The 25,836-nt window shown below is 44.6% G+C and overlaps 1 protein-coding gene across 1 annotated transcript in view; it reads left to right on the top strand.

Annotated features, from left to right (window-relative positions):
- LOC144491200 (multimerin-1-like) overlaps positions 1–19,408 on the top strand; it is a 69,511-nt gene extending 50,103 nt beyond the window's left edge. Inside the window, exons 7-8 of the mRNA XM_078208915.1 lie at positions 13,673–13,819; positions 18,669–19,408. Coding sequence (XP_078065041.1) covers positions 13,673–13,819; positions 18,669–19,090 — 569 coding nt within the window. The 3' untranslated portion in view covers positions 19,091–19,408. The remainder of the gene's footprint in view (positions 1–13,672; positions 13,820–18,668) is intronic.
- The last annotated feature ends 6,428 nt before the right edge of the window (positions 19,409–25,836 follow it).

The following is a 25,836-nucleotide window of genomic DNA, read 5'->3' as shown; positions in this document are numbered from 1 at the left end:
ATCCCTGGTCCGCTTCATGGAGCAGGATTGGATGGTGTTTGGGTTTCTTCTTTGTGATCAGCAGTTTGAAGGAATAAGATGGCTTGGTAATGTCACTGCAGTCTGACATTTTGAGAATCAGCAAATCCTTTTTATGTCAGATGATATGAGATGAAACCCAGAGAGAGCATGGCTTCCAAATCCTTCCAGTCCTCTCTCATGGAGATTTGATTTGATTTGATTTATTATTGTCACATGTATTAGTATACAGTGAAAAGTATTGTTTCTTGCACGCTATAGAGGCAAAACATACTGTTCATAAAGTACATAGGGGAAAAGGAAAAGGATAGGGTGCAGAACAGTGTTGCAGTTACAGGTAGGGTGATGAATCAGATCAGCTTAATATATGATAGGACCATTCAAATGTCTGACAGCAGCAGGGAAGAAGCTGTTCTTGAGTCGGTTGGTACGTGACCTCAGACTCTTGCATCTTTTTCCCAATGAAAGAAGATGAAGAGAGTATGTCCGGGATGCATGGAGTCCTTGATTATGCTGGCTGCTTTTCTGAGGCAGCAGGAAGTGTAGACAGAGTCAGTGGATGGGAGGCTTGTTTGCGTGATAGAGTGGGCTTCATTCACGACCTTTTGTAGTTTCTTGTGGTTTTGGGCAGAGCAGGAGCCATACCAAGCTGTGATACAACCAGAAAGAATGCTTTCTATGGTGCATCTGTAAAGGTTGGTGAGAGTCGTAGCTGACATGTGAAATTTCCTTCATCTTCTGAGAAAGTGGAGGCATTGGTGGGCTTTCCTAACTATAGTGTCGGCATGGGGGGACCAGGACAGGTTGTTAGTGATCTGGACACCTAAAAACTTAAAGCTCTTTACTTTGTCCCCATTTTCAACTTCAAAGTTGAAAAAATTTGCAATGTATTTTTGCAAGTTTAATGCGTAAAGTATATCTTTTGGGAAAATATTACTTCCCCAGCTCTTCCAGGAGACAGTTGAAGAGAGCGAAAGCAGGGCAGGAGCAGGAGGGATACCTGCCCAAGGACATTTATGGAGGAGTGGAGGACAACTTTTTCTTCCCACTGTGATGGTGATGATAAAACATCAAAGCTCTTTTTGACAATGCAGTTACCGGCTGGGTTTTACATGCAATCCTCCGAATGTTTCACGGTGGCAAAGGTGGCCCGCCATTGGCCAGCGGTGGGATTGCCTGATCCCATCATTGTCAGTGGGGTTACCTGTTGAACGCACCCCTCACCACTGGGAAATCTGCGATGGAGGTACGCCATAAATATGACCAGAAGATCCCACCGACATTAATGACCAGAAAATTCTGACAACTATCTATAGCAGCTTTCCACATGAAAGCCACAAAAGGTATTGAAGACTATGATGAGAAGATAAAGAGGAATCTAAATGTGGATGAGGATTATGATGACTAAGAAGAAGTTGGAGGCCACTTGAGCGCAGTTTGCTTTGACATTCAGACCCTATAGTGCAGAAGGAAGCCATTTGGCCCATCGAGTCTGCACCGACAACAATCCCACCCAGGCCCTATCCCCGTCATTCCACATATTTACCCCACTAATCCCTCTAACCTACACATCCCAGGACACTAAGGGTCAATTTACCATGGCCAATTAACCTAACCTGCACATCTTTGGAGTGTGGGAGGAAACCGGAACACCTGGAGGAAACCCATGCAGACATGGGGAGAATGTGCAAACTTCACACAGGCAGCGACCCAAGCCGGGAATTGAACCCAGGTCCCTGGAGCTGGAAGGCAGCAGTGCTAACCACAGTGCCACCGTGCCGCTGTTTATCGGTCTATTTATGGCCTTAACCCTACTCTCCTGCCTGTTCACCCATAAGCCTTGGCTCCCTTCTTGATCAAAAATCTGTCTAACACTGCCTGGAATACAGTAGATTCTCAGCTTTCATTGGTCTCCAGGGAGGAGAATTCCAAAGCTTAATGACCCTCTGAGGAAAGGATTCCTCCTCATCTCAGATTCCAATACAGATTATGAAGACTCGAAAAGCTAAGCATCATTTGTTCAGAACCAGAACAGCATTATACAAAGCAAGGGAAAAAAGAAAGTTTGAATATTATTCTCATGGGAAATTTGCCGATGAAATTGATGACTAAATGCGTTAGTTGCAGCATCAGTGGTCCTTTGCTTTCTCAGATGTTCAAAATTTAATTTGTTCATGCAGTGTCTACCAAAATAACTTTTAAGAGGAAATAAATATTTCTAGATGTTAAAAAAATTGCCTTCCTTTCTCCTCCCACTGAAAGCTGAGCTGTGGACCTCAAATTTACTAGGCCCCGTCCAGCTAGCTATGGGTGGTTGTCCAATTAACTCTTGCAGTTTGCTGGCATTATGATGACAAGGCCCAAGGAACAATTTAGGATGGTGCTTTGTTCGGCCTTCTCATTCTGGTGCATTTTGCTTGGAATCAGGCATGGCCTTGGTCACTCACAGGCTTCATAGAATCATTGAATTCAGTGCAGAAGAAGCCATTCGGCCCATCGAGTCTGCACCAACTCTCTGACAGAGTTTCTTATCCAAGCTCTTTCCCCTGCCCTGTCTCCTAACCCTCCACATTTCCCATAGCTAATCCATCAAACCTGCACATCTTGGGACACGAAGGGGCAATTTAGCATGGCTAACATTGAGCATGTGCCGAACCCACACATCTTTGGAGTGTGGGAGGAAATTGGAGCACCCGAAGGAAACCCATGCAAACACGGGGAGAATGTGCAAACTCTGCACAGACAATGATCCAAGGTCTGAATTGAATCTGGGTCCCTGGAGCTGTGAGGCAGCAGTGCTAACCACTGTGCCAACATCCCACCCCTTTAAGCTTAAGAGTTTGGACTCTATTTTTCTCCTTTTTGTTGGCTCTCACTGACCTCTCTTTCTTCTGTCATGGAAGAGGCAAAACATCCAACGTAATGGGTGAGAGTAAAATAACAATGAACATCCTATCCTTCATCAACAGAACATTCCAATCTGTGGACACCCTCATGTGTACAACCCATGCTGCTCTCCGATTGTCCCACTAGGTGGAGTACTTGAGCAGTGTAGAAGATAATTTTCCCGGACCAATGTTCCTTATTCCCTCACAGATAACCACACCAAGTTTACTGAGATGCATCCTCTTTGTAAGCCATGCCATGTGACTAAAGATTGGGTAGGCCACACTCTACAACATGTCCTGAGTGGGCCACATCTCCAACACACCTGACAGTGCCCTTTGAAGCCCACCTCAATGGCACCTGTTTAACACCATAAGAATGCAAGAACTGAAATGGGTAATTCCGTCCTGTTCCAATTCAATTAGATAATGTCTGATCTGCACCTTAACTGCATCAACCTGCCTTGGTTCCTGATCTCTCAGCCAACAAGTATCTATCAGTCTCAGTTTTGACATTTGCAGCTGACTGCTAACCCCAACAACATTTTGGGGTAGAGATTTCCCAATTCCCACAACCAAATTGGCGGAAGAGACACTTTCTGATGCCAAGCTTGCATCACCTGGTTCTAATCTTAAAGCTACACTCTCTTGTTTCCTATTTCCCCACTACAGCAAATAGTTCCTTTCTACCTCATCAAGTACTTTAACCATTTTCCACACTTCAATCATTATCTTCCACACTTGAGAGAAAAATCTGTCCTTATCACTTAACCCATAAGTTCTGTATCATTCTAAAGAATCTGCACTTTAATTTGATTTGATTTATTATTGTCACATGTATTAGCATACAGTGAAAAGTATTGTTTCTTGCGCGCTATACAGACAAAGCATACCATTCATAGAGAAGGAAATGAGAGAGTGCAGAATGTAGTGTTACAGTCATAGCTAGGGTGTAGACAAGGATCAACTTAATGCAAGGTAGGTCCAATCAAAAGTCTGGTGGCAGCAGGGAAGAAGTTGTTCTTGAGTGGGATGGTACATGACCTCAGACTTTTGTATCTTTTTCCCAACGGAAGAAGGTGGAAGAGAGAAGTCAGGGGTGCGTGGGGTCCTTAATTATGCTGGCTGCTTTGTTGAGGCAGCAGGAAATGTAGACAGAGTCAATGGATGGGAACCTGGTTTGCATGATGGATTGGACTACATTCACAACCTTTCGTAATTTCTTGCGGTATTGGGCAGAGCAGGAGCCAGACAAACAAAGACTTCCTGAGGGGCAGTGGCCAGCAGAGAGAACTGTTCTATGAATATATTTTGGGTTCATCAGGGGATCAGACCATGATCCCAAACTAGATCTCCCTCCTTTCCTCCCCAATGCAGCCTACGTCCACCCAGCCAGTATATTGGTACTCAAAGCTATGTGGCATTCCTATGAGCCCAGGCTGCCCCTATTTCCTTATGCGGATGCCTTTGTGTGATGGGCAAAGGAGATTCCCTGTAGGGCAGTAGGAGATTTTTTTTAGGGATGTCCTCAGAGCGCCCTCGAAGAGCCAAACATACCTGCCAACTCATGGAAGATCCTGGTTTGTCACTGACGAAAATGGAGAAGGCTCATTTACAGAGGTACCTAACACATCGAGAGATCTGATCCAGGGACATTCCAAGAGATATTGGCGGAACCTCACAAACATCAAAACAACCCATCACCTCAATCCTTCACGGACCATCTCTTCCACGTGTGGCAGTCTGCACAATGCGCATTGGGCTCATCAGCCACCTCAGAACCTATCAAACAGGCAGCATGGTGGCACAGTGGTCAGCACTGCTGCCTCACAGCTCCAGAGTCCTGGGTTCAATCCCTGGCTTAGATCACTGCCTGCGGGGAGTCTGCACGTTCTCCCTGTGTCTGCGTGGGTTTCCTCCGAGCGCTCCAGTTCCCTCCCACAGTCCAAAGATGTGTGGGTTAGGTCCATTGGCCAGGCCAAATTGCCCTTTAGTGTCCCTGGATGCATGGGTTAGAGGGATTAGTTGGGTAAATATGTGGGATTACTTGGATAGGGCTTGGGTGAGGTAATCACCTGATGAAGGAGCAGCGCTCTGAAAGCTTGTGGTTTGTGCTACCAAATAAACCTGTTGGACTTTAACCTGGTGTTGTGAGACTTCTTACTGCGCTTACCCCAGTTCAACGCCGGCATCTCCACATCATGTCCAGGAGGCCAGATGTACCGGAGTGCAGGCATCGTGCAGGGGTGTAGAATTGGAAGAAGTTACTGAAATGGGGAGGGCAAAGCCATAGAGAGATTTAAAAAGAAAGGGAATGAAAGTAGAAATTGAGAAAAGAGATGATGTGGAGTTGCCGGCGTTGGACTCGGGTAGGCACAGAAAGAAGTCTCACAACACCAGGTTAAAGTCCAACAGGTTTATTTGGTAGCACGAGCTTCATCACCTGATGAAGGGACAGCGCTCCGAAAGTTCATGCTACCAAATAAACCTGTTGGACTTTAACCTGGTGTTGTGAGACTACTTACTGTCCAAAGAGATGACAATTTGTAATGTGGGATTTTTCTTTCTTTAGCTTACCACCTTACTCTGTGGTTCCATCACAACGATCATCCACCTCACTCTTCCTTACTGTGCACAGTGTCTACCCAATGGAAACACCGCACCCCACCTCCCCCCACCACCACCCCCCCTCCCCCCCGTCCCCACCCCTCCCCCCACCACCACCACCCCTCCCCCACCCCTTCCCCCACCACCACCCCCCCCTCCCCTACCCCTCCCCCCACCACCACCACTTTGAGGAAAATTCTCCCTGAGGTCACTGGCAGGAGAAATCAACCTTAACATTATCCTTGCATCCAGACGGAGTCATCCATTTGCAGTGCAAACAGCATTAGTGTCAAACAGCGGGCCGTACCTTTTAAGATAATTTACAGTTCAAAATTGTATTTGCTGTCAGCAAACTGATGGTGATTGAAGTACGCTCTGTGACAGAATGCCTTAATAGAAGCAATACAGATTCACTCACCTCTGCAATATAAAGTCCTGTCTTGTGATTTTCAGGAAAAGTCTTTCCAACGGCTGTTGTTCACAAGATCAGTTGTGGGGGGGAAGAGAGGGATTCGGCGCAATTATCAGTATCATTGGTTGTGACAATCGTGAGTTAGTGCTTGTACAAGATGCAAAGGAAAGAAGCTAATGGAATGCTCACCTTTATATCTAGGGGACTACAATACAAGGGGGTGGAAGACACATCTCAGCTATCCAGATTCCTAGTCAGACAACACTGAGTACGGTGAGCAGTACTAGTCACCAGACATGAGGAAGGATATAGATTGACCATGGAGAGAGTGAAGTGTAGATTCATCAGCAAGCTACCTGGACTCCTAGGGAGGTTGTATTCTCTGCAATTTAGAAGATTAAGGGATGATTGGATCAAGGTTTTCAAGATATTAAAGCAAACAAAGGGGAGTGTAATGTCTCAACTATGTTAGGGCTTGTGCATTTTACACAAAGGTGTGGCTTGCACATATAGGTTGTTACGATGGTGGACCTGGACCCCAATGTATATTATGAAGCCAGACTGGGCCCCAACATTTTTTTATTTTTTCATAAATGTAAGGAAAGGATGCCTCACCTCAGGAGTAACTCCAGTGACAAACTAAGGATCTTTTATCAAAACAAGCTTTATTCATAATACAGTTTAAGTAAAACTCTAATAAAATGAAACAGTTTAACTTTTAACTGTTGAACAAGCTTTAAACATGAAAGAAAACAACTCTTAACTTCTAATTTATCACCATGTCAGTTCCGATAAAGGAATATTTGTCTTATAGACTTGAATTCCACTTTTAAAATAGTTAGCAAACACAGATATACTTGCTCTGACTTTGGTAACAACTTTGGAGTTTTCAGAGATAGAGAGAGAGAGAGGGACTCTTGTTTTTAGCAACTCCCTTTAAATGTGAAATGAAACTCTTTTGCCTCCTATAAGCCTAGCTCCTCCCATTAATCAAACATCACATGACTCTGTCATCAACTGCAATCTGAAAACCCTGGAGTACTTAAGTAAACAAAAAAGTCTTCGACAGCGTAACACATTCCCAGCTGAAATGTGTTATTATCCTGCTTTCCACCATCTGCTGAATTCCCTCCAAACAAATCGACTGCTTGTAGTAAAACACAATCTTAAAGCAGTCCCCCTCAGTCATAAAGTGTATAAATAGAACAGCATCATCACAAGATTCAAAGAAGTACACAATAGGTTTAGTGAAAGAAATGTTCTCTGCACAGAACGAAACTAAGAAACCTGTGAAACACCCTAATGACATCACCATCAAATCATGTGACCGGCTCTTAAAGAAGTCATGCAACCATTTAAATATTACAGAATCATAGAATCCCTACAGTGCAGATGATAAATGATGATAAATTGATTGTCATCTGGTTTTCTAATGTTCTTCAGGGAAGGAAATCTGCCGTCCTTTTCCGGTCTGGCCTACATGTGACTCCAGAGTCACAAAGTGGTTGATTCTCAACTGCCCTCTGCACGAGGATGGGCAACAGGGATGGGCAATAAATGCTGGCCAGCCAGCGATGCCCTCGTCTCATGAGTGAATAAAGAACAAAAAAGAAGGAAGCCATTCGGCCCTGCACCGACCACAATCCCACCCAGGCCCTATTCCCGTAACCCCACATATTTACCCTGCTAATCCTCTGACACTAAAAGGCAATTTAGCATGGCCAATCAACCTAACCCGCACATCTTTGGACTCTGGGAGGAAACTGGAGTACCCAGCGGAAACCCATGCAGACACGGGGAGAATGTGCAAACTCCACACAGAGTTTACATATAACATGGTTGGTTAGGAGAAACTATTTCTGTGCGTTGGGGAGTCCAGGATTAGGTGCAAAGCCTAAAAATTAGATTTGGATCTTTCAGGCATGAAAGAGGAAATATTTCTTCTCGCAAAGAGTAATAGAAGTTTGGAACTCTTTTCCACAAGCAGCTATTGATGCTCGATCAACTGTTTTACAACTGAGATCGACATATTTTTGTTATACAAATATGTTAAGGGATTCGGGGAGGCCGAGGTGGGTACATGCAGTTGGGTCACAGGTAAGCCATGATTTCATTGAATGGTGGAACAGTGCTTGAGGGGCTGAATGGCCTCCGTATATTCCAATGTTCCTATGAAGCCTAACACTTACTGCTTCTCCTGGCTGGATGAGGTTTTGCAAATTGTTTTGTTTCTTTTAAAAAAGAAGCTAAAAGAGATAAGGTTTCTAACAATTTCTAACAATGACAACAACATGCATTTATGTAACACCTTTTAAAAAGTACCTGCAGGGTTGTAATCAAATCAAGGAAGGCGACACTGGAAAGGGTGACCAGAAGTTAACTTAAAGTGGTTGATAATGAATAGAGATTTAAAGGAGATGAGAGAGGCAGAGAGGTTTAGAGTCATAGAATCCCAACAGTGCAGGAGGAGGCCATTTGGCCCATCAAGTCTGGACCGACCACAATCCCACCCATGCCCTATTCCCGTAACCCTCATTTACCCTGCTATTCCCACTTACACTAGGGTCAATTCAGCATAGCCAATCAACCTAACCCACACATCTTTGGACTGTGGGAGGAAACTGGGGCATCTGGAGGAAATCCATGCAGACACGGGGAGAAAGTGCAAACTCCGCTCAGACAATGACCTGAGGCTGGAATTGAACCCAGGTCCCTGGCGCTATGAGGCAGCAGTGCTAACCACTGCGCCACCATGCCGCCCTAGGGAGGACATTTCACAGCATTGAGCCGAGACAGATGAAGAGCTGAGATCTTGAAAGGCACTGTATGAACAGAAGGGGGCAGGAACTTTCCCACCTGCCCGCCACGGGAATCATAGTGGGTGGTTGCGGGGGGGTGGGGGGGGGGGGGGGGGGGGGGGGAGGTGATTACATAAAGGTCTATTGACCTCGGGCAGTTTCTTTCCATTTTTGGGGAGAGCGGGGCCAGAAAGTCCCATCCATCAGTCTTTTTAGTTCATACACAGGGACAGCATGGTGGCATGGTGGTTAGAGCACTGCTGCCTCACAGCACCAGGGACACCGATTTGATTCTGGCCTTGGGTGACAGTGTGAAGTTTGCACATGCTCCCCGTGTCTGCGTGGGTTTCCTTCGCGTGCGCTAGCTTCCTCCCACAGTCCAAAGATGCGCAGGTTAGGTGGATTGGCCAAAGTAAAAATGCCCCTTAATGTCCCAGGATGTGTAGATTAGATGGATTAGCCATGGTAACTGTGTGGGGTTGTGGGGATAGGGCAGGGGAGAAGACCTGTGCAAGATACTCTTTCAGAGAGTTGGTGCAGACTCAAAGGGCTAAATGGCCTCCTTCTGCACTGTTGGGATTCAAGAATTGAATTGATGGCTGTTGGTATCAGATCGCAAACACCATTTTACCATTCACAATGCCCATCAGCTGATACCGTTTTGCATGGATTCTTGTGACCAAGCACGGAATAAACGGAATAATAATGGGGCGTGTTCTCTAAAGAGTGCGTAATCTCCTCCAGCAGATTACCACCCAGGCAGTGAAGATAAAAATCTATCCCGCTGGGCTTTCATTTTTTTTTCTCTCTGCCTGACAGCTCTGTTTGAAAACATTTTTCTTGGGGGGATGGAGAAGAAAAAAAAGTACTTACCTGCTCTCAGTTCTCCCTGAGGGATAAATTGTCTGTCATACATCCGCCTTGGAAATCACAGTCACAGTGTTGTTTGAAGCTAGAATTACAATGTTACTGTGTGAAGTTTGTAAAGGACTGACCTTGCTTTGAAACCAGATGTTAGCACAGCGATCCATCACAAGAGAGTTACTGAAGAACTTCTGGATTTTGCAGCTGCCCTAATATTAAATCCTTGTCAGATTTCATTATAATTGTGATAACAAATTGTATCACCAGCAAGTCTCTCAGAAAAGAAAGACAGCAGTGATACGAATTGCCTCATTACAACACGCTCAGTATTGATCATAGCTGCAGCGAGTACTGATCCGTGGAGCAGAAACACAAAGGATGGAATCTTCTGGTGCTTGTTTCTTTTTGGCAGTCGGGTTCATGTCTGGGTCCCAACCTTGCACAGGTTTGCAGCGCACACTCCAGCATGATCTTCCAGGAGACAGAACCCAGAGTCGGTTGCCTCCCCATTCTACTTCCAATTCATTATGGAATTTTGTTTGATTTGATTTGATTCTATACTGCATGACCGTCCTCCAAATATTTTGATTTGATTTTGATTTGATTCATTATTGTCACACGTATTAACATACAGTGAAAAGTATTGTTTCTTGCGCACTATACAGACAAAGTATACCGTTCATAGAGAAGGAAAGGAAAGAGTGCAGAATGTAGTGTTACAGTCATAGCAAGGGTATAGAGAAAGATCAACTTAATGCAAGGTAGGTCCATTCAAAAGTCTGATGGCAGCAAGGAAGAAGCTGTTCTTGAGTCGGTTGGGATGACCTCAGACGTTTGTAACTTTTTCCCGAAGGAAGAAGGTGGAAGAATGTATGTTCGGGGTGCGTGGGATCTTTAATTATGCTGGCTGCTTTGCTGAGGCAGTAGAAAGTGTAGACAGAGTCAATAGATGGGAGGCTGGTTTGCGTGATGTATTGGGCTACATTCATGATCTTTTGTAGTTTCTTGCGTTCTTGGGCAGAGCAGGAGCCATACTAAGCTGTGATACAACCAGAAAGAATGCTTTCTATGGTGCATCTGAAAAAGTTGGTGAGAGTTATAGCTGACATGCCAAATTTCCTTTAGTCTTCTGAGGAAGGTGGGTTGTTAAGATTTTGTCTGAAGCAGTGTCTTCAGAGAAGGAAGACACGTTGCCAGAGAAGATAGCAGTGTTAACGATAATACTTCAGATGGGAAGAATATCATGTGAAACAGTGATAGCACTCTCAAGGAAGTTGCCCTATATCACTGTCCTTCTGTCAGCTGTGGTAGCACTCTTGCCTCAGAGTCAGAAGGTTGTGGGTTCAAGTCCCGCTCCGTGACATAAGCAGTAAATTCAAGGCTGGCACTTCAGCGCTATACTGAGGAAGTCATGCACTTCTCAAGGTGCAATTTTTCAGGTAAGACATTAAACAGCATGGTGGCACAGTGCTGCTCACAGCTCCAGGGATCTGGGTTTGATTCCCGGCTTGGGTCTCTGTCCATATGGCATTTGCACATTCTCCCTTTTTCTGCGTGGGTTTCCTCCAGGTTCTCTGGTTTCTTCCCACAGACAAAAGATGTGCAGGTTAGGTTGATTGGCCATGCTAAATTGCTCCTTAGTGTCCCGGGATGTGTATGTTAGATGGAGTAGCAGGGTAAATATGTGGGGTTTTGGGGCTAGGGCCCAGGTAGTTGTCGATGCAAACTCAATGGGCCGAAAGGCTTCCTTCTGCACTGTAGGGTTTGTATGGGATTGTATGTAATCTGAGGTCCTGTCTGCCCTCTCAAACGGACTTAACAATTCCACGACACTACTTTGAAGAAGAGCCGGGAATTATATCTGATTTGATTTATTATTGTCACATATACTGGGATACAGTGAAAAGTATTGTTTCTTGCACTATGCAGACAAAACATACCATTCACAGCGTAATAGGGGAGAAGGAGAGGATAGGGTGCAGAATGTCATCACAGGTACGGTGACGAGAAAGATCGGCTTAATATATGACAGGACCATTGAAAAGTCTGATGGCAGCAGGGAAGAAGCTGTTCTTGAATCGGTTGGTACGTGTTTTCAGACACTTGTATCTTTTTCCCAATGGAAGAAGGTGGAAGAGAGAATGTCCAGGGTGCGTGGCGTGCTTGGTTATGCTGGCTGTTTTTCCAAGGCAGCGGGAAGTATGGACAGTGTCAATGGGTGGGAAGCTGGTTTGCGTGATGGACTGAGCTACGTTAACAACCCTTTGTTGCCAATGGCTTCCTGGATAATAGTTAACTCTGATTCAACATCAGAAAAAGAGATTGCCTGGTCACCATTGCATTGTTTCCAATGAGAGTTTGTTGGGCATAAATTGGCCATCCCAATTCCCCCATTACAATAGTGACTGCCCTTCAAAAATACTTCATTGGTGACACGAGGATCAATTTGGCATGGCCAATTCACCTCACCCACACATCTTTGGACTGTGGGAGGAAACCGGAGCACCCGGAGGAAACCCACACAGACACGGGGAGAATGTGCAACCTCCACACAGACAGTGACCCAAGCCGGGAATTGAACCCGGGTCCCTAGCACTGTGAGGCAGCTATGCTAACCACTGTGCCACTGTGCCGCACATCTGTCAGTCCTGCCATTCCGGGAACCAATCTGGTGAACCTTCGCTGGACTCCCTCAATTGCAAGAATGCACTTCCTCAGACTCGGAGACCAAAACTGCACGCAGTAAATACTTTGATTCATTTGTTCTTGGAACAAAACCTCACTGGAAAGGCCATAATTATTGCTCCTCCTTTATTGCCCTTGTGAGGCTGGTGGTTCATTAATGTCCTTTAGGGAAGGAAATCTGCCGTCCTTACCTGGTCTGGCCTACTTGTGACTCCAGAGCCACAGCAATGTGGTTGACTCGCAACTGCCCTCCAAGAGCAACTAGGGATGGACAATAAATGCTGGCCAGCCAATGACGTCCATGTCCCAAGAATGAATTTTTTAAAAATTTGAACAGCTAGCAGTTGTTGATGTGACTGTGGAGTTGGATGGCATTAATGTGTGAGATGTTGGCAACTGAAGTGTTCAATGAACCAACAACAACTTATATTTATAATGGCACCATATAAGTGGCAAAGTTCCCAAGGCACTTCACAGGAATATTATCAAACAAAAATTGACATCAAGACAAATAAAGAATTATTCAATCAGATGATCTAATGCTTGATCAAAGTGTAAGTTTTAAGCAGTGTCATAAAGGAGGAAAAAAAGCAGGTAAATTGGGGAAGAGATTCCAGAAGGAAGTTCTAGAGCTTATGGCCTACGTGATAAAAGCCAGGAAGACCATAAGGCAATATGACCTTAGGACATAGGAGCAGAATTAGGCCACTCGGCCCATTGAGTTTGCTCCGCCATTCAATCGTTGCTGACATTTTTCTCATCCTCATTCTCCTGCCTCTTCCCCATAACCCCTGATCCCCTTATTAATCAAGAACCTATCTATCTCTGTCTTAAAGACACTCAAAGACCTGGCCTCCACAGCCTTCTGTGGCAAAGAGTTCCACAGATTCACCATTCTCTGGCTGAAGAAATTCCTCCTCATCTCTGTTTTAAAGGACCATCCCTTTAGCCTGAGGTTGTGCCCTCTGGTTCTAGGAAGAACTTCTTCTGGGAAGGCAGGAGAGTTGGAGGAACACAGGGACCACAGAGCTGGAGGAGACTGCAGAGATAGGGAGGGGCCAGTGGTGGGATTCGGAAACAAGCATGAATTTTTAAAATTTTGAAACTGCAAGGATGAACCCAAACTAACCTTCTTCAGGAACCCTGCCAATGACTGCATTTTGCTATCATATCGACTACAGCTTCCCATAAGACACAGGACCAGGGTACATGGGAACAGTAGTTTTGGAGGTGATAATTGACTATCATTATGTTCACGATAGCTGCTTCAGAGGACAACTGTCAGAGGAGATTGGCATCAGCGAAGGTGGCTAAAAGTTTTCAAATTTCTTTATGCAAATATAAAGAGTGAACCGCCCAATTCTAAACAATGTTACAATGACTTTTGCCATTTTTGTTTTCAGTGGAGTCTGTCAGCTGTAATAGTGGCCCATGCCAGCACGGTGGTACGTGTATAAACCAAAGGAAAGGCTTTGTTTGTGCCTGTCGTCCCCCATTCGGGGGTCCCAGCTGTGACGTAAAGCTACTGGATGAAAATACCTTGAAGACAGGTGAGGTCCATCGATTTTCCATTAATACGATACTCACGGCAGAGTAGACAAGGTCTGCCCCTTGGAGTAAGAAACAGAGGCTTAGCTTTAGCCAATGAGTTTTCCAATTGAATGGACCAAAATGTGCCACTTTCTCTCCTATAGTGCAATGGGCTGCTGCACCAATAGAATAACTCAACACCCATTCATAAACTCGCAACAAGTGTGCATTTTCAAATAAGCTAACTATTCCAGTCCAAAGGCACTGCGGCACAGACAAAAACTTTAGCCGTTCAAACTGATTACATCACATTGGAAGTGGCCCAGACAGGGTCTGGTTCTGTTTGTAAAACATACATTAAATTTTGGACAGCATTTTTCCATTCAGCATTTTGTTTCCACCCTAAAGCAAATTATTCCCGATGCAGGTGCAGTACCCCAAATCCAGCACCCTCAGGACTCAGGATGTCATTAAAAGTAACACTTTTTCTCATCATGCAATGGGTCATAGAATCCCTACAGTCCAGAAGGAGGCCACTCGGCCCATCAAGTCTGCTCCACTCGCCGACAGGCCTACCCTCCCAGCCTATCCCTGTAACCCTGTGCATTTACCCTGCTAATCCAACATCTTAGGTCATTAAGGGACAATTTAACGTGACCAATCCATATAATCTGCACATCTTTGGAGTGTGGGAGGAAACCGGAGTGCCCGGAGGAAACCCACGCAGACATGGTCAGAACTTGCAAACTCCATACAGTCACCCAAAACTGGAATCGAACCTGGGTCCCTGGAGCTCTGAGGCAGCAGTGCTAACCACTGTGCCACCGTGAACTATACCACCCCTCAAAGATAACTGGTTCTCCAGCGACAGAATCTCCTGTCACTAAGGGCGGCACAGTGGCACAGTGGTTAGCACTGCTGCCTCACAGTGCCAGGGACTCAGGTTCAATTCCGGCCTTGGGTCACTGTCTGTGTGGGGTTTACACTTTCTTCCTTGGTCTGCGTGGGTTTCCTCCAGTTTCCTCCCACCATCCAAAGATGTGCGGGTTAGGTTGATTGGTCATACTAAATTGACCCTAGTGTCAGGGGGATTATCAGTGTAAGTGTGTGGGGTTACGGGAATAGGGCCTGGGTGGGATGTTGATTGGTGCATACTCGATGGGCTGAATGGCCTCCTTCTGTTCTGTAGGGATTCTATTGTTTTTACCAAACCTTCTCCCAAACTCTTTCACCCCTTTGAAGCAGCTAAACCGCCCATAGGTGCCACGAACTCCCCAGAGGAACCATTCTCTCCCTGTTATTCAGACTAAAATCCTTCTATGTTTTTCTAAATTGCTCAAACAAGAATATATGCACCAAAAGTGACTCAATGTGCCAACATCTCAACATTGCAAAATAATCATTCGCCACTGATATCTGAAAAATGAAGAATCGTTGAAAATCTGGGTGGCAAGGAAATTTAATGATTGTTCTGAGTTGAACAATGAAGTGATCCTAAACACAGTATTCCTCAGCACCAAACGTCTCAGGTGATATGGGCGGCACAGTGGTCAGCACTGCTGCCTCACAGCACCAGGGACCCGGGTTCGATTCCCAGCTTGGGTCACTGTCTGTGCAAAGTCTGCACGTTCTCCCTGTGTCTGTGTTGGTTTCCTCCGGGTGCTTCAGTTTCCTCCCACAGTGCAAAAGTATTGATTGAGGGATGAGTAGTTGGATGTTTACTGGGAGAAATCCCTGCTTTTCAAGTAGTGCCAAGGGATCTCTTATGTTTTCCTGAGCAGGCACAAAGGGCTTTAATTTAATTTCCGTGCTGGTTAGGTGCATTGACCCGAACAGGCGCCAGAGTGTGGCAACTCGGGTATTTTCACACTAACTTCATTGCAGTGTTAATATAAGCCTATTTGTGACACTAATCAATAAATAAATGATACAAATGCTTCTTACGATTGTTAGAAGGAATTTGCTGGTTGGATCAGACATTAGCTCAGAGTTGCTCACAGCAGAGATGCATGTGTTTCTTAACAGTCAAGAGACCTCATATATATATATATATAAAAAGCATTATGTTTGTAGACAGTATTTACAGTCCTGAACGCAACTTAAAGCGCTGGAGTGTAGCCACTTAGACATAAGCAAACATTGCAGCTAATTTACACACTGAAGACCACACAAACAATAAATGAGATAAATGGTCAGTTTATCAGTTATTGGTGGTATTGATTGAGGGATGAGTAGTTGGATGTTTACTGGGAGATATCCCTGCTTTTCAAATAGTGCCAAGGGATCTCTTATGTTTTCCTGAGCAGGCACAAAGGGCTTTAGTTTAACATCTCGTTCAGAAGGAGACACTTCCAACGATGTGGCAATCCCTCAAAACTCTCCTAAAGTGTCAACGCAGATTATGCTTTCAAATCCTGGAGTTGCGCTCGAACTCATAGCCTTCAGAAGCCAGAATCCTGTCAAGAGTCAAAACAAAGTTTTACTCTCTGTTCTTACAGTTCTGAACAAAGTGAGACTTATTTGGGATAACTTTTAGCAGTCATGGTGAAACCTATTTTGTGCTTTTTTTGACAATAACGTCGCTTCAAATGTTTCTCAAAAAGAATCAAAGTGAAATTATTTCACTTTAACTCGGACATCAGTGAGACCACCTTTGATGCTGCTTCTGACTGGTTCCTTGTCCAAGTGGGGTGAACACAGTAAGTAGTCTCACAACACCAGGTTAAAGTCCAACAGGTTTATCTGGCAGCACAAGCTTTCGGAGTCTTGCTCCTTCATCAGGTGAGTGAGGACTTGTGTTCACAAACAGGGCATATACAGACACAAACTCAATTTACAAGATAATGGTTGGAATGCGATTCTTTATAGGTAATCAAGTCTTTACAGGTGCAGACAATGTGAGTGGAGAGAGGGTTAAGCACAGGTTAAAGAGGCATGTATTGTCTCCAGCCAGGACAGTTAGTGAGATTTTGCAAGCCCAGGCAAGTCGTGGGGGTTACAGATAGTGTGACATGAACCCAAGATCCCGGTTGAGGCCGCCTTCATGTGTGCAGAACTTGGCTATCAGTTTCTGCTCAGCGATTCTGTGTTGTCGTGTGTTGTGAAGGTCGCCTTGGAAAACGCTTACCCAAAGATCATACATGGGATTTGTGCAGAGCTGGTTGGTGCTGTGCCAAACAGGAATCAGGCTATGTTCCAAAGCTGATACGAGTGTTTGGGTCCAGTGTATAAAATAAAAACCTGTACTCCCTTTCCCCCTTTAAAGTTGTCATCGACTTCAGGAAGTGTAGAGGAGAACATGCCCCTGTCTACATCAATGGGGATGAAGTAGAAAGGGTCAAGAGCTTCAAGTTTTTAGGTGTCCAGATCACCAACAACCTCTCCTGGTCCCTCCTTGCTGACACTATAGTTAAGAAAGCCCACCAATGCCTCTACATTCTCAGAAGACTAAGGAAATTTGGCATTTCAGCTACGACTCTCACCAATGTTTACAGATGCACCATAGAAAGCATTATTTCTGGTGGTATCACAGCTTGGTATGGTTCCTGCTCTGCCCAAGACCGCAAGAAACTACAAAAGGTTGTGAATGTAGCTCAATCCATCACACAAACCAGCCTCCCATCCATTGACTCTGTCTCCACTTCCCAGTGTCTCGGCAAAGCAGCCAGCATAATTAAGGACCCCACGCACCCTGGACATTCTCTCTTCCACCTTCTTCCATCGGAAAAACGCTACAAAAGTCTGAGGTCACGTACCAACCGACTCTAGAACAGCTTCTTCCCTGCTGCCATCAGACTTTTGAATGGACTTACCTTGCATTAAGTTGATCTTTCTCTACACCCTAGCTATGACTGCAACACTACATTCTGCACTCTCTTGTTTCCTTCCCTATGAACTGTATACTCTGTCTGTATAGCGCGCAAGAAACAATACTTTTCACTGTATGCAAATACATGTATAAATAAAATCAATAATAAATAAAATAAAATAAAATCAAAGTTGGAGTTGCAAGAAGGATGAAAATTGCATTCTGCTTAAGCAATTTGCCAATTTACACATTGTAATAAATCCTTGGAGGCAGAAGTCCCTTCACCAAAATCCCTTTATTTACAAATCTGACAGCAGCATACAGAGCGCTTTCAGTTAGCAGTCTATACTAGGAATGCCAGAGGAACTGACACGCCTGGTTAGGTACAAAGTAAGAGGCTCCCTGATTGGGCCATCAATGGCCTTTAATCAGGGAGTTCCTATCCTAACAGTCACATCTCAATTGCAATTACACACATGTCGCAAACTTTCCCTCATAATGTCGAGTGGCCGAAGCAAAAGGTAACTGGATATTTTTACCTTTTACTTGAAATTTAGACCTTTTCTTTCCCCAATCTAGTGATAGGGAAATGCTGTTCATTGTCATCAAGTTCTCATTTCATCCTGGCTTAAGATTGGATTTAGACTTAGAGGACTCAAGTCAAAACTTAGATTGAGTTTACAGCAGCGAAACATACACAGCCCAATTAATCCATGACCATTTATCCTTCACATGATCTTCCTCCCGCCTCTCTCCATCAAAGTCCATCAGCGTACCCTTCGACACCCTTCATTCTCATGTCTTTATCAAGTTTCCCCATTCTATTCATTGTAACTATTCCATGTGATACTGAGCTCCACATTCGAACCTGGGTGAAGAGGTTCCTCTTGAATTCTCTATTGACTTTATTGTTGGCTATCATAGCCATGCAGAAGACTTACTCTCTGCAGCAGCTTAATGTGACAATACCAATAGATAGTGAAAGCATTCAGAACCCCAGGGACAGTCTCTTTGTTGTAATCAAATCATTCATCTGATTTTCCTTTGAATTCTTTTGTTAGATTTCTCAAAAGGATCTTACAGATACGCCCCAATGGTGACATTCTTCGTAGCGCACACTTATGAGATGAGAACAACCGGTCCAATCAAGTTTAACCATCTCTATGTCAATTACGGTGCTTCCTACGCTCCCGGAAGTGGGAAGTTTCTGATTCCGTACCTTGGCGTGTATGTTTTCGAATACACCATTGAGTCTTCCAGCCCACACCTGTCCGGATATCTGGTGGTTGACGGAGTGGATCAGCTTGCCTTTCAGTCTGAAGATACGGACAGTGGCGCCACTGGCAGCAGAGTTGTGACAGGTGATGCACTACTGGAACTAAACTACGGGCAAAGCGTTTGGTTAAGATTGAGATCAGGCTTAATACCTGCAAAGTTTCCACCCATGACAACATTCGGTGGTTATCTATTGTACCGCACATAAGGGAAAGCAATAGCATATATATATATGATATATAAACTCCTAGAAACCAATTAAGCAGATACTAGGGGTATATTTTACTACAGAATTATTAAAATGAGACATTTAATGTTGTTAGAGAATAATTAAAATCTATTGATAATATTCAATGTTCTTCCCTTGCATTTCCTGATGAAGTTAGACACTACACAGCACTAATTAGCACTGAGGTATTCACATACCCCAATCTTTAGAAACAGCGGTGCCAAAATTTTGTTATATTTTCCTATGCTGTGCCCTTATATAAACTTTGACTGTTCAGAAGAAGAACTCGATGAAGTTACTGCAAAAGAAAGTTCTATTCAACACTGACGTAGCATCACAAGATCTCTTGTGCACACCAATGTCACAATCCTTGAAGAAAAATATTGTGATGTTATAATTCCAAAACTGGCAGCTGTGTCTGTTCTACACATGGTTCCCAATCTTGGTACATTTCAGAGGTTGAGATTTTATGGGTACAGGGAGCTTGGCCGATTCAGAAAGAAAGACTTGTATTTATACAGCGCTTTTCACAAACTCCGGCCACCTGAAAGCTATACAGTCAATGTACAAGGATCATGTTTCTGAAAATTGTTTTTCACTTGTGTTTTTACTGAAGGGGAATGGCGAAAAGATTCGTGAACTACTTTCCTCATGAGATTATATACAATTTGGGGCCCATTGTAACCCATTCAACAACTGTCCACTTGTTGTTGTTTCTCTTCCTGCATCTAGTGGGACACAATGATGTGGAGATGCTGGCGTTGGACTGGGGTGGGCACACTAAGAAGTCCCGCAACACCAGGTTAAAGTCCAACAGGTTTATTTGGAATCACAAGCTTTCGGAGTGCACTCTCACCTGATGAAGGAGCAGCGCTCCGAAAGCTCGTGATTCCAAATAAACCTGTTGGACTTTAACCTGGTGTTGTGAGACTTCTTACAGTGGGGCACAAGGCAGACTTTCATCTGTTTCCATAATGAGGTTTTTCCTGGAACAGGTCGCAACACGTTCACCAGAGGCTTATAGCTTGAAGGGTGTCATTCCCGGTCAAGTGTGGCTGACCAGGAGTCTCTTCTGATCTTACTGCCAGCCATTGGAGGGTTTGGAAGGATTTTGCAGGTTGACACACTCAAACCGTTTGGCCGCATTATGAATGCACCTTCCTTGACCATCAGGTCCTGGGGTGGGACTCAACCCAGAATAATTCTAGCCAATTATTGAGTGGCATGGTGGCACAGTAGTCAGCACTGCTGCTTCACAGTGCCAGGGACCCGGGTTCAATTTGGGCTTCAGGTCACTGTCTGTGTGGAGTTTGCACATTCTCCCTGCTATCCACTGCGCCACAAGACTTCCTAACCACCCACTTCCACAGAGGTAGATTATTAGGTCCATTATATCCATTCCTGTCGACCCCCAGTAACCTTTCACCCCTTTGTTAATCAAGTAATGGTATTAGCAAAGAACAAAGAACAAAGAAAATTACAGCACAGGAACAGGCCCTTCGGTCCTCCAAGCCTGCACCGACCATGCTGCCCGACTCAACTAAAACCCCCTACCCTTCCGGGGGCCATATCCCTCCATTCCCATCCTGTTCATGTATTTGTCAAGAAGTGAGTTACCTGATGAAGCACGAATTAGCGCTGCGCCACAAGACTTCCTAACCACCCACTTCCACAGAGGTAGATTATTAGATCCATTATATCCATTCCTGTCGACCCCCAGTAACCTTTCACCCCTTTGTTAATCAAGTAATGGTAGTAGCAAAGAACAAAGAACAAAGAAAATTACAGCACAATCCTTGAAGAAAAATATTGTGGTTGGACTATTTACTGTGCCGACCCCAGTCCAACGCCACATTATGGGTAGCAGTGACAATAGTAATGGGACAGAATTTTATCGTCCCCTGCTGAGGTGTTTGTTGGTGGGGGTGAGTGTAAATTTCCTTGGATGGGTTGCCCGCTGGGTTCCTGCCTGCCTCACCCCTCTATAATTGCACGCTGAAGTGGGTGAGGCCTAGGCTGGCCTTCCCATCCTCACCTCAATTGAGACCCTTAATGGGTCAATTATTGAGCGGCACAGTGGTTAGCACTGCTGTCTCACAGCGCCAGGGACCCGGGTTCAATTCCGGCATCGGGTACTGTCTGTGTGGAGTTTGCACATTCTCCCCGTGTCTGCGTGGGTTTCACTCTGGATGCTCCAGAGTATCCTCCCACAGTCCAAAAGATGCATGGGTTAGGTGGTTTGGCCATGCTAAATTGCCCCTTTATGTCAGCGTAAGTATGTGGGGTTACAGGGATAGGCCTGTGTGGGATTGTTGTCAGTGCAGACTCAATGGACCTCCTTCTGCACTGTCGGCATCTTATGATTCTAATATCCAGTTAATCAAACACTATAAAAAGATAAGGGCTGAAATAAATGTTCAACTATTGGTCACCATTGAAAGCTATTGGAAAATGGAAATATTTCCAGAGGTTTGCAAGATCTCGGATTGAAGCCACTGCCAGAAGACCATTCTGCTAGTCAGCAGGTAATTTATTTTTGCGTTGCAAAGTTCATGCTTTATAGACCAGAATTTTCCCTCCCAGGAACTGGCTGCAAAGCGGGTGGAGGGTGTGTAATCGGTTGGGATTGTGGGGGTGTGCTGTGGCCATCATCTTTCCATGTCTCCTATTGGCAGTGTACCCACCTTTAACCCAACTGAGACTCTTAAGTGGCCTCTTTCTGCCTCTGCTGCTAAAGTATAAGCGACGGGATGGGTACTTTGCCACCAGGGAGGGTACCCAATTAAAACTGGCAGCCTCCCTGAGGGTGCGGTGGGGGAACACCCCCAATTGGGCACCATCTGACCAATGGAAGTCTCACCACGCCCTCCCCAGAAGACAATCCCTGCCTCCACATTCCAGTCCCTCACCTCCTCACCAGGACCTGCCTGATTAGCCTCACCATGCCCTGATTCCATTGATCCAGGCCTCCTCTTTCATTACTGCTCTGGGGACTGCCTGCGGTCCCAGCAGTGGCCATCACTCCTGGTGGCGCTGCTGGGACTGAATGTCCACCAGCCCTCTGAATGGCCAACAGCCCTTGGAGGTGGGACATTCTGCCTGAGAGTCATGGCTTCGCGGAGCGATGGAGGCAGGATTGCCCCCACTTTTCTGTTGGTGGGCGGGGCCAATGCCCCCACATAAAATCCCATCCATAGTTACTGATCATCAGTCGTGTAGGCATGTACATGAACCTTAACCATATGATCTCAAAAACACAATGACCTTCTGTTCTGAAGCTATTACTGAATGGATATTGTGAACTGCAAATGGTCTGATTCAAATTCAAGACCATGTGAATGAACTTTATAATATTTAGGGTCATAAAATAATCATGTTTGCAGTGAAAGAAAAAATGAAAGGTTAATTTTGTCAGCAAGGGATCAGTTGTGCCATTGGGTCTGGATTTATGGTAATAATATCAATATGTATTTTCAGAACTAGTGGGTGACTGAGTTGAAGCATTCTCATCCAATGGGTTAGATTTCACATTTACCCCAGACTGTCTCCGAGATAGGCACTAAAATAACAAGAATTGCAACCGGTTCAAACAAATACAGAGCTGCTGATGACATTGGAATTCAAATTAATTTTGGCAAGGGTGAGAAGCAGACTAACGCACGTTGGTCGACTTTACTTCCATTGAATTCAAGGTGAAGTTGGGGTTGTTCCCCCTTGGGGCAAAGGGGAGGTGTGCAAGATTATGACAGGTTTAAATAAGGTAGAATAAGATTAACTTTAATTGATTGTACAAGGACGAGGGGATACTGATTTAAGGTTTTGAGGAAGAGTTGCAATGGGGATGTGAGGAAGAACCATTTTTTGAACAGCGAGTAGTAATGACCTGAACATTACTGCTCACGGGGCGGAGTGATGGAATCAAAGAGCACCAGTGGTTTCAAATGGAAATTGGTTGGGCACCAGTGGGAAATAAACATGCAGGGCTAAGGAAATAGAGCAGGGGTTTGGGACTGACTGGGTCACATGGACTTGATGGGCCAAATAGCCTCTTTGTTTGTGCTATTATTTCTCTATGAAGTTATATCCTTTTGGCAGTAAATTCAAAACCTCATTTGGAGATGCCATAAAATGGTTGATACCATAAGTGAAATTTCAGGGAAATGCTGTGAGGGTTGGGGGGAATGGTTGCTGTTCTGAAGTAGGGATGAGGATATGTTTTGGTACAGAATAGGGAAATTCAATTGTGCTCCTTGCTGTACTGCTCTGGCACTCAAACACACACAATCCTGATCTTGGAACACAAGTAATAAAAAGGTTCCTTTCCCCAAAACCTTTTCTATTATTCATTCATAGGACAAGGGTGTCGCTGGCTAGGCCAGCATTTATTGCCCATCCCTAGTTGCTCTTGAGAAGGTGGTGGTGAGCTGCCTTCCTGAATCGCTGCAGTCCATGTGCTGTGGTTTGACCCCCAATGCCGTTAGGGAGGGAATTTCAGGATTTTGACCCAGCGACTGCAAAGGAACAGTGATATTTTTCCAAGTCAGGACGGTGAATGGCTTGGAGGGGAACTTGCAGGTGGCGGTGTTTCCATGTATCTGCTGCCCTTGCCCTTCAAGATGGAAATTGTTGTGGGTTTGAAAGGTGCTGCCTAAGGTGAATTTCTGCTTCTGCCCAGAACTTTTCATACTGATGAGGACAAATTATAGACCATAAAGACTTCGAAGGAAAAGGAAACACAACAGAAACCTTCCTTCAAGAGGTCACCTTTACAAAATTTGGAAGATGGAAAATTTGAAGATGGAATAGTGGTTGCAAAATGTCATACATTTGTACAAGAAATTACCGTCTCAGACTTGTGAAAGTGACAGCACTGGACCTTCCCAAAGAAAATTTAAATCTACTCTTTCATAATATTCCTCCATCTCCCTGTTATCTAACCTATGACAATCTACCAAAATCTGTCTCACTTGCCATGCCTCATTCAAATAAAGACTGCAGTCTCCCACATTAGTTGTGAGCCACCATTAAATCTGGAACCGCTATAAGATCCGTCTTTATCCTCCCAATATTTGAACCACATGAAGCAATCTTAGTTTGAGGGTACCGGGTCCTTAGCATAAGGTGCATGGTTTAAGCATGTGAATCTTCTTATTACGTGGCTTCAATCCAAAACAATCTCATTGCAATGCTAAGCCAACAATAACAACCACCACCAACAACAAGGCTGTCATTGTTGGTGCCAATTCAATGGCAAATTACCTCCCACTTTGAAATGGGCCAAAAAAAGATTTCCTTTGTTTGAGGTGAAATTCCCCTTTTAATGACAAATGGGAGAATATTTCTTGCTTGCTGTAATCAGTTAAATCACAATAATGGACATTTCTGCTTGCTCTTCAGATCAAATCAATTGAAGATTTCTGTGGAGTGTAAAATTCCGTGTTTCTCTCATAATGTTGCGAAGGTCTGCTTATCACTGAGCATATTCCAATATGAACAACAGATAGCTCCTGTGAGTGCAATTTTTTGAACTGGCTGTTAATTAAGAGGCAGGCGGCACGGTGATACAATGGTTAACACTGCTGCCTCACAGCACCAGGGAGCCGGATTTGATTCCCAGCTTGGGTAACTGTCTGTGAGGAACCTGCATGTTCTCTCCTTGTCTGTGTGGGTTGCCTCCAGGTGCTCCAGTTTCCTCTCACAGTCTGAAAGACGTGTTGGTTAGGTGGATTGGCCATGCTAAATTCTCCCTCAGTGCACCCGAACGGGCACCAGAGTGTGGTGACTAGGGGATTTTCACAGTAACATCATTGCAGTGTTAATGTAAGTTTATTTGTGACAATAATAACATTTTAAAAAATCAGATAACTTGCCATTTTTCTATCCAAAGAGGAACTTGCATTGACCTGACCTCTGTCATGACCTTAGGAAACCCCAGAAGCTCTTTACAGCCAATGAAGTACTTTTGAAGTGCAGTCACTAATGTAGTCATAGGGCAGGATTTTCCGACCGCGCTCACCCCAAAACCGTAAAATCCCGCCCGAGGTCAAGGGCGGGATGGGAAAATTCCTCCATAGAGTCAAAGAAAATTCGTGACACCAAAGGCAGTCGTTCAGCCCATCATCCGTGCTGGTAATGTAGGAAATGCAGCAGCCAACTTTGTGCAGCTTCCCCAACAAGCAAGATAGTGACACTGGCTTGTCTTTATGCTTTTGTGGCATTGAGTGAGGATTATATGCTGGCCAGGACACCAGACAGAACCACCCCCACTCTCCCCCCAACACCGCTCTTCTTCAGAATAGTGTTGTGGGATCTTCCACATCTCTCAGGCTATCATTCCAATCAGAAATGGGATTATGAGACAATAGACATCACCGTAGCCTTGAGTAGTTTCCTTCTTTATGCTGTGCTGATGATGTGCACAAAGACATCTAATGTCCCAATGTAACCTCTTACAGTCTAGCAAGCTCTTTTGAATTTTATTCACGTCAATGCAACTTTGAATGACAAGTGAAAATGTTTAGCTGGTCAAACAGAAATTATGCAGCGTTCTCTCGATCCCTGCTTGTAATTATTCTTATTTACATTAACACCAGCTGCATGGCAGGAGACTGATGAACGAGCGAACTTAAAAAGCTACGGATATCTGAATATTTCATTTAATGTTATTAGTCATAAATTTTGCATGCAAAACTCTGGCATACAAATGCTGCATTTTTAAAATTACA

Source organism: Mustelus asterias, chromosome 1 (genome assembly GCF_964213995.1).
Source record: "Mustelus asterias chromosome 1, sMusAst1.hap1.1, whole genome shotgun sequence".
Taxonomy (NCBI): domain Eukaryota; kingdom Metazoa; phylum Chordata; class Chondrichthyes; order Carcharhiniformes; family Triakidae; genus Mustelus; species Mustelus asterias.
This window is presented reverse-complemented; position numbering and strand designations above follow the sequence as displayed.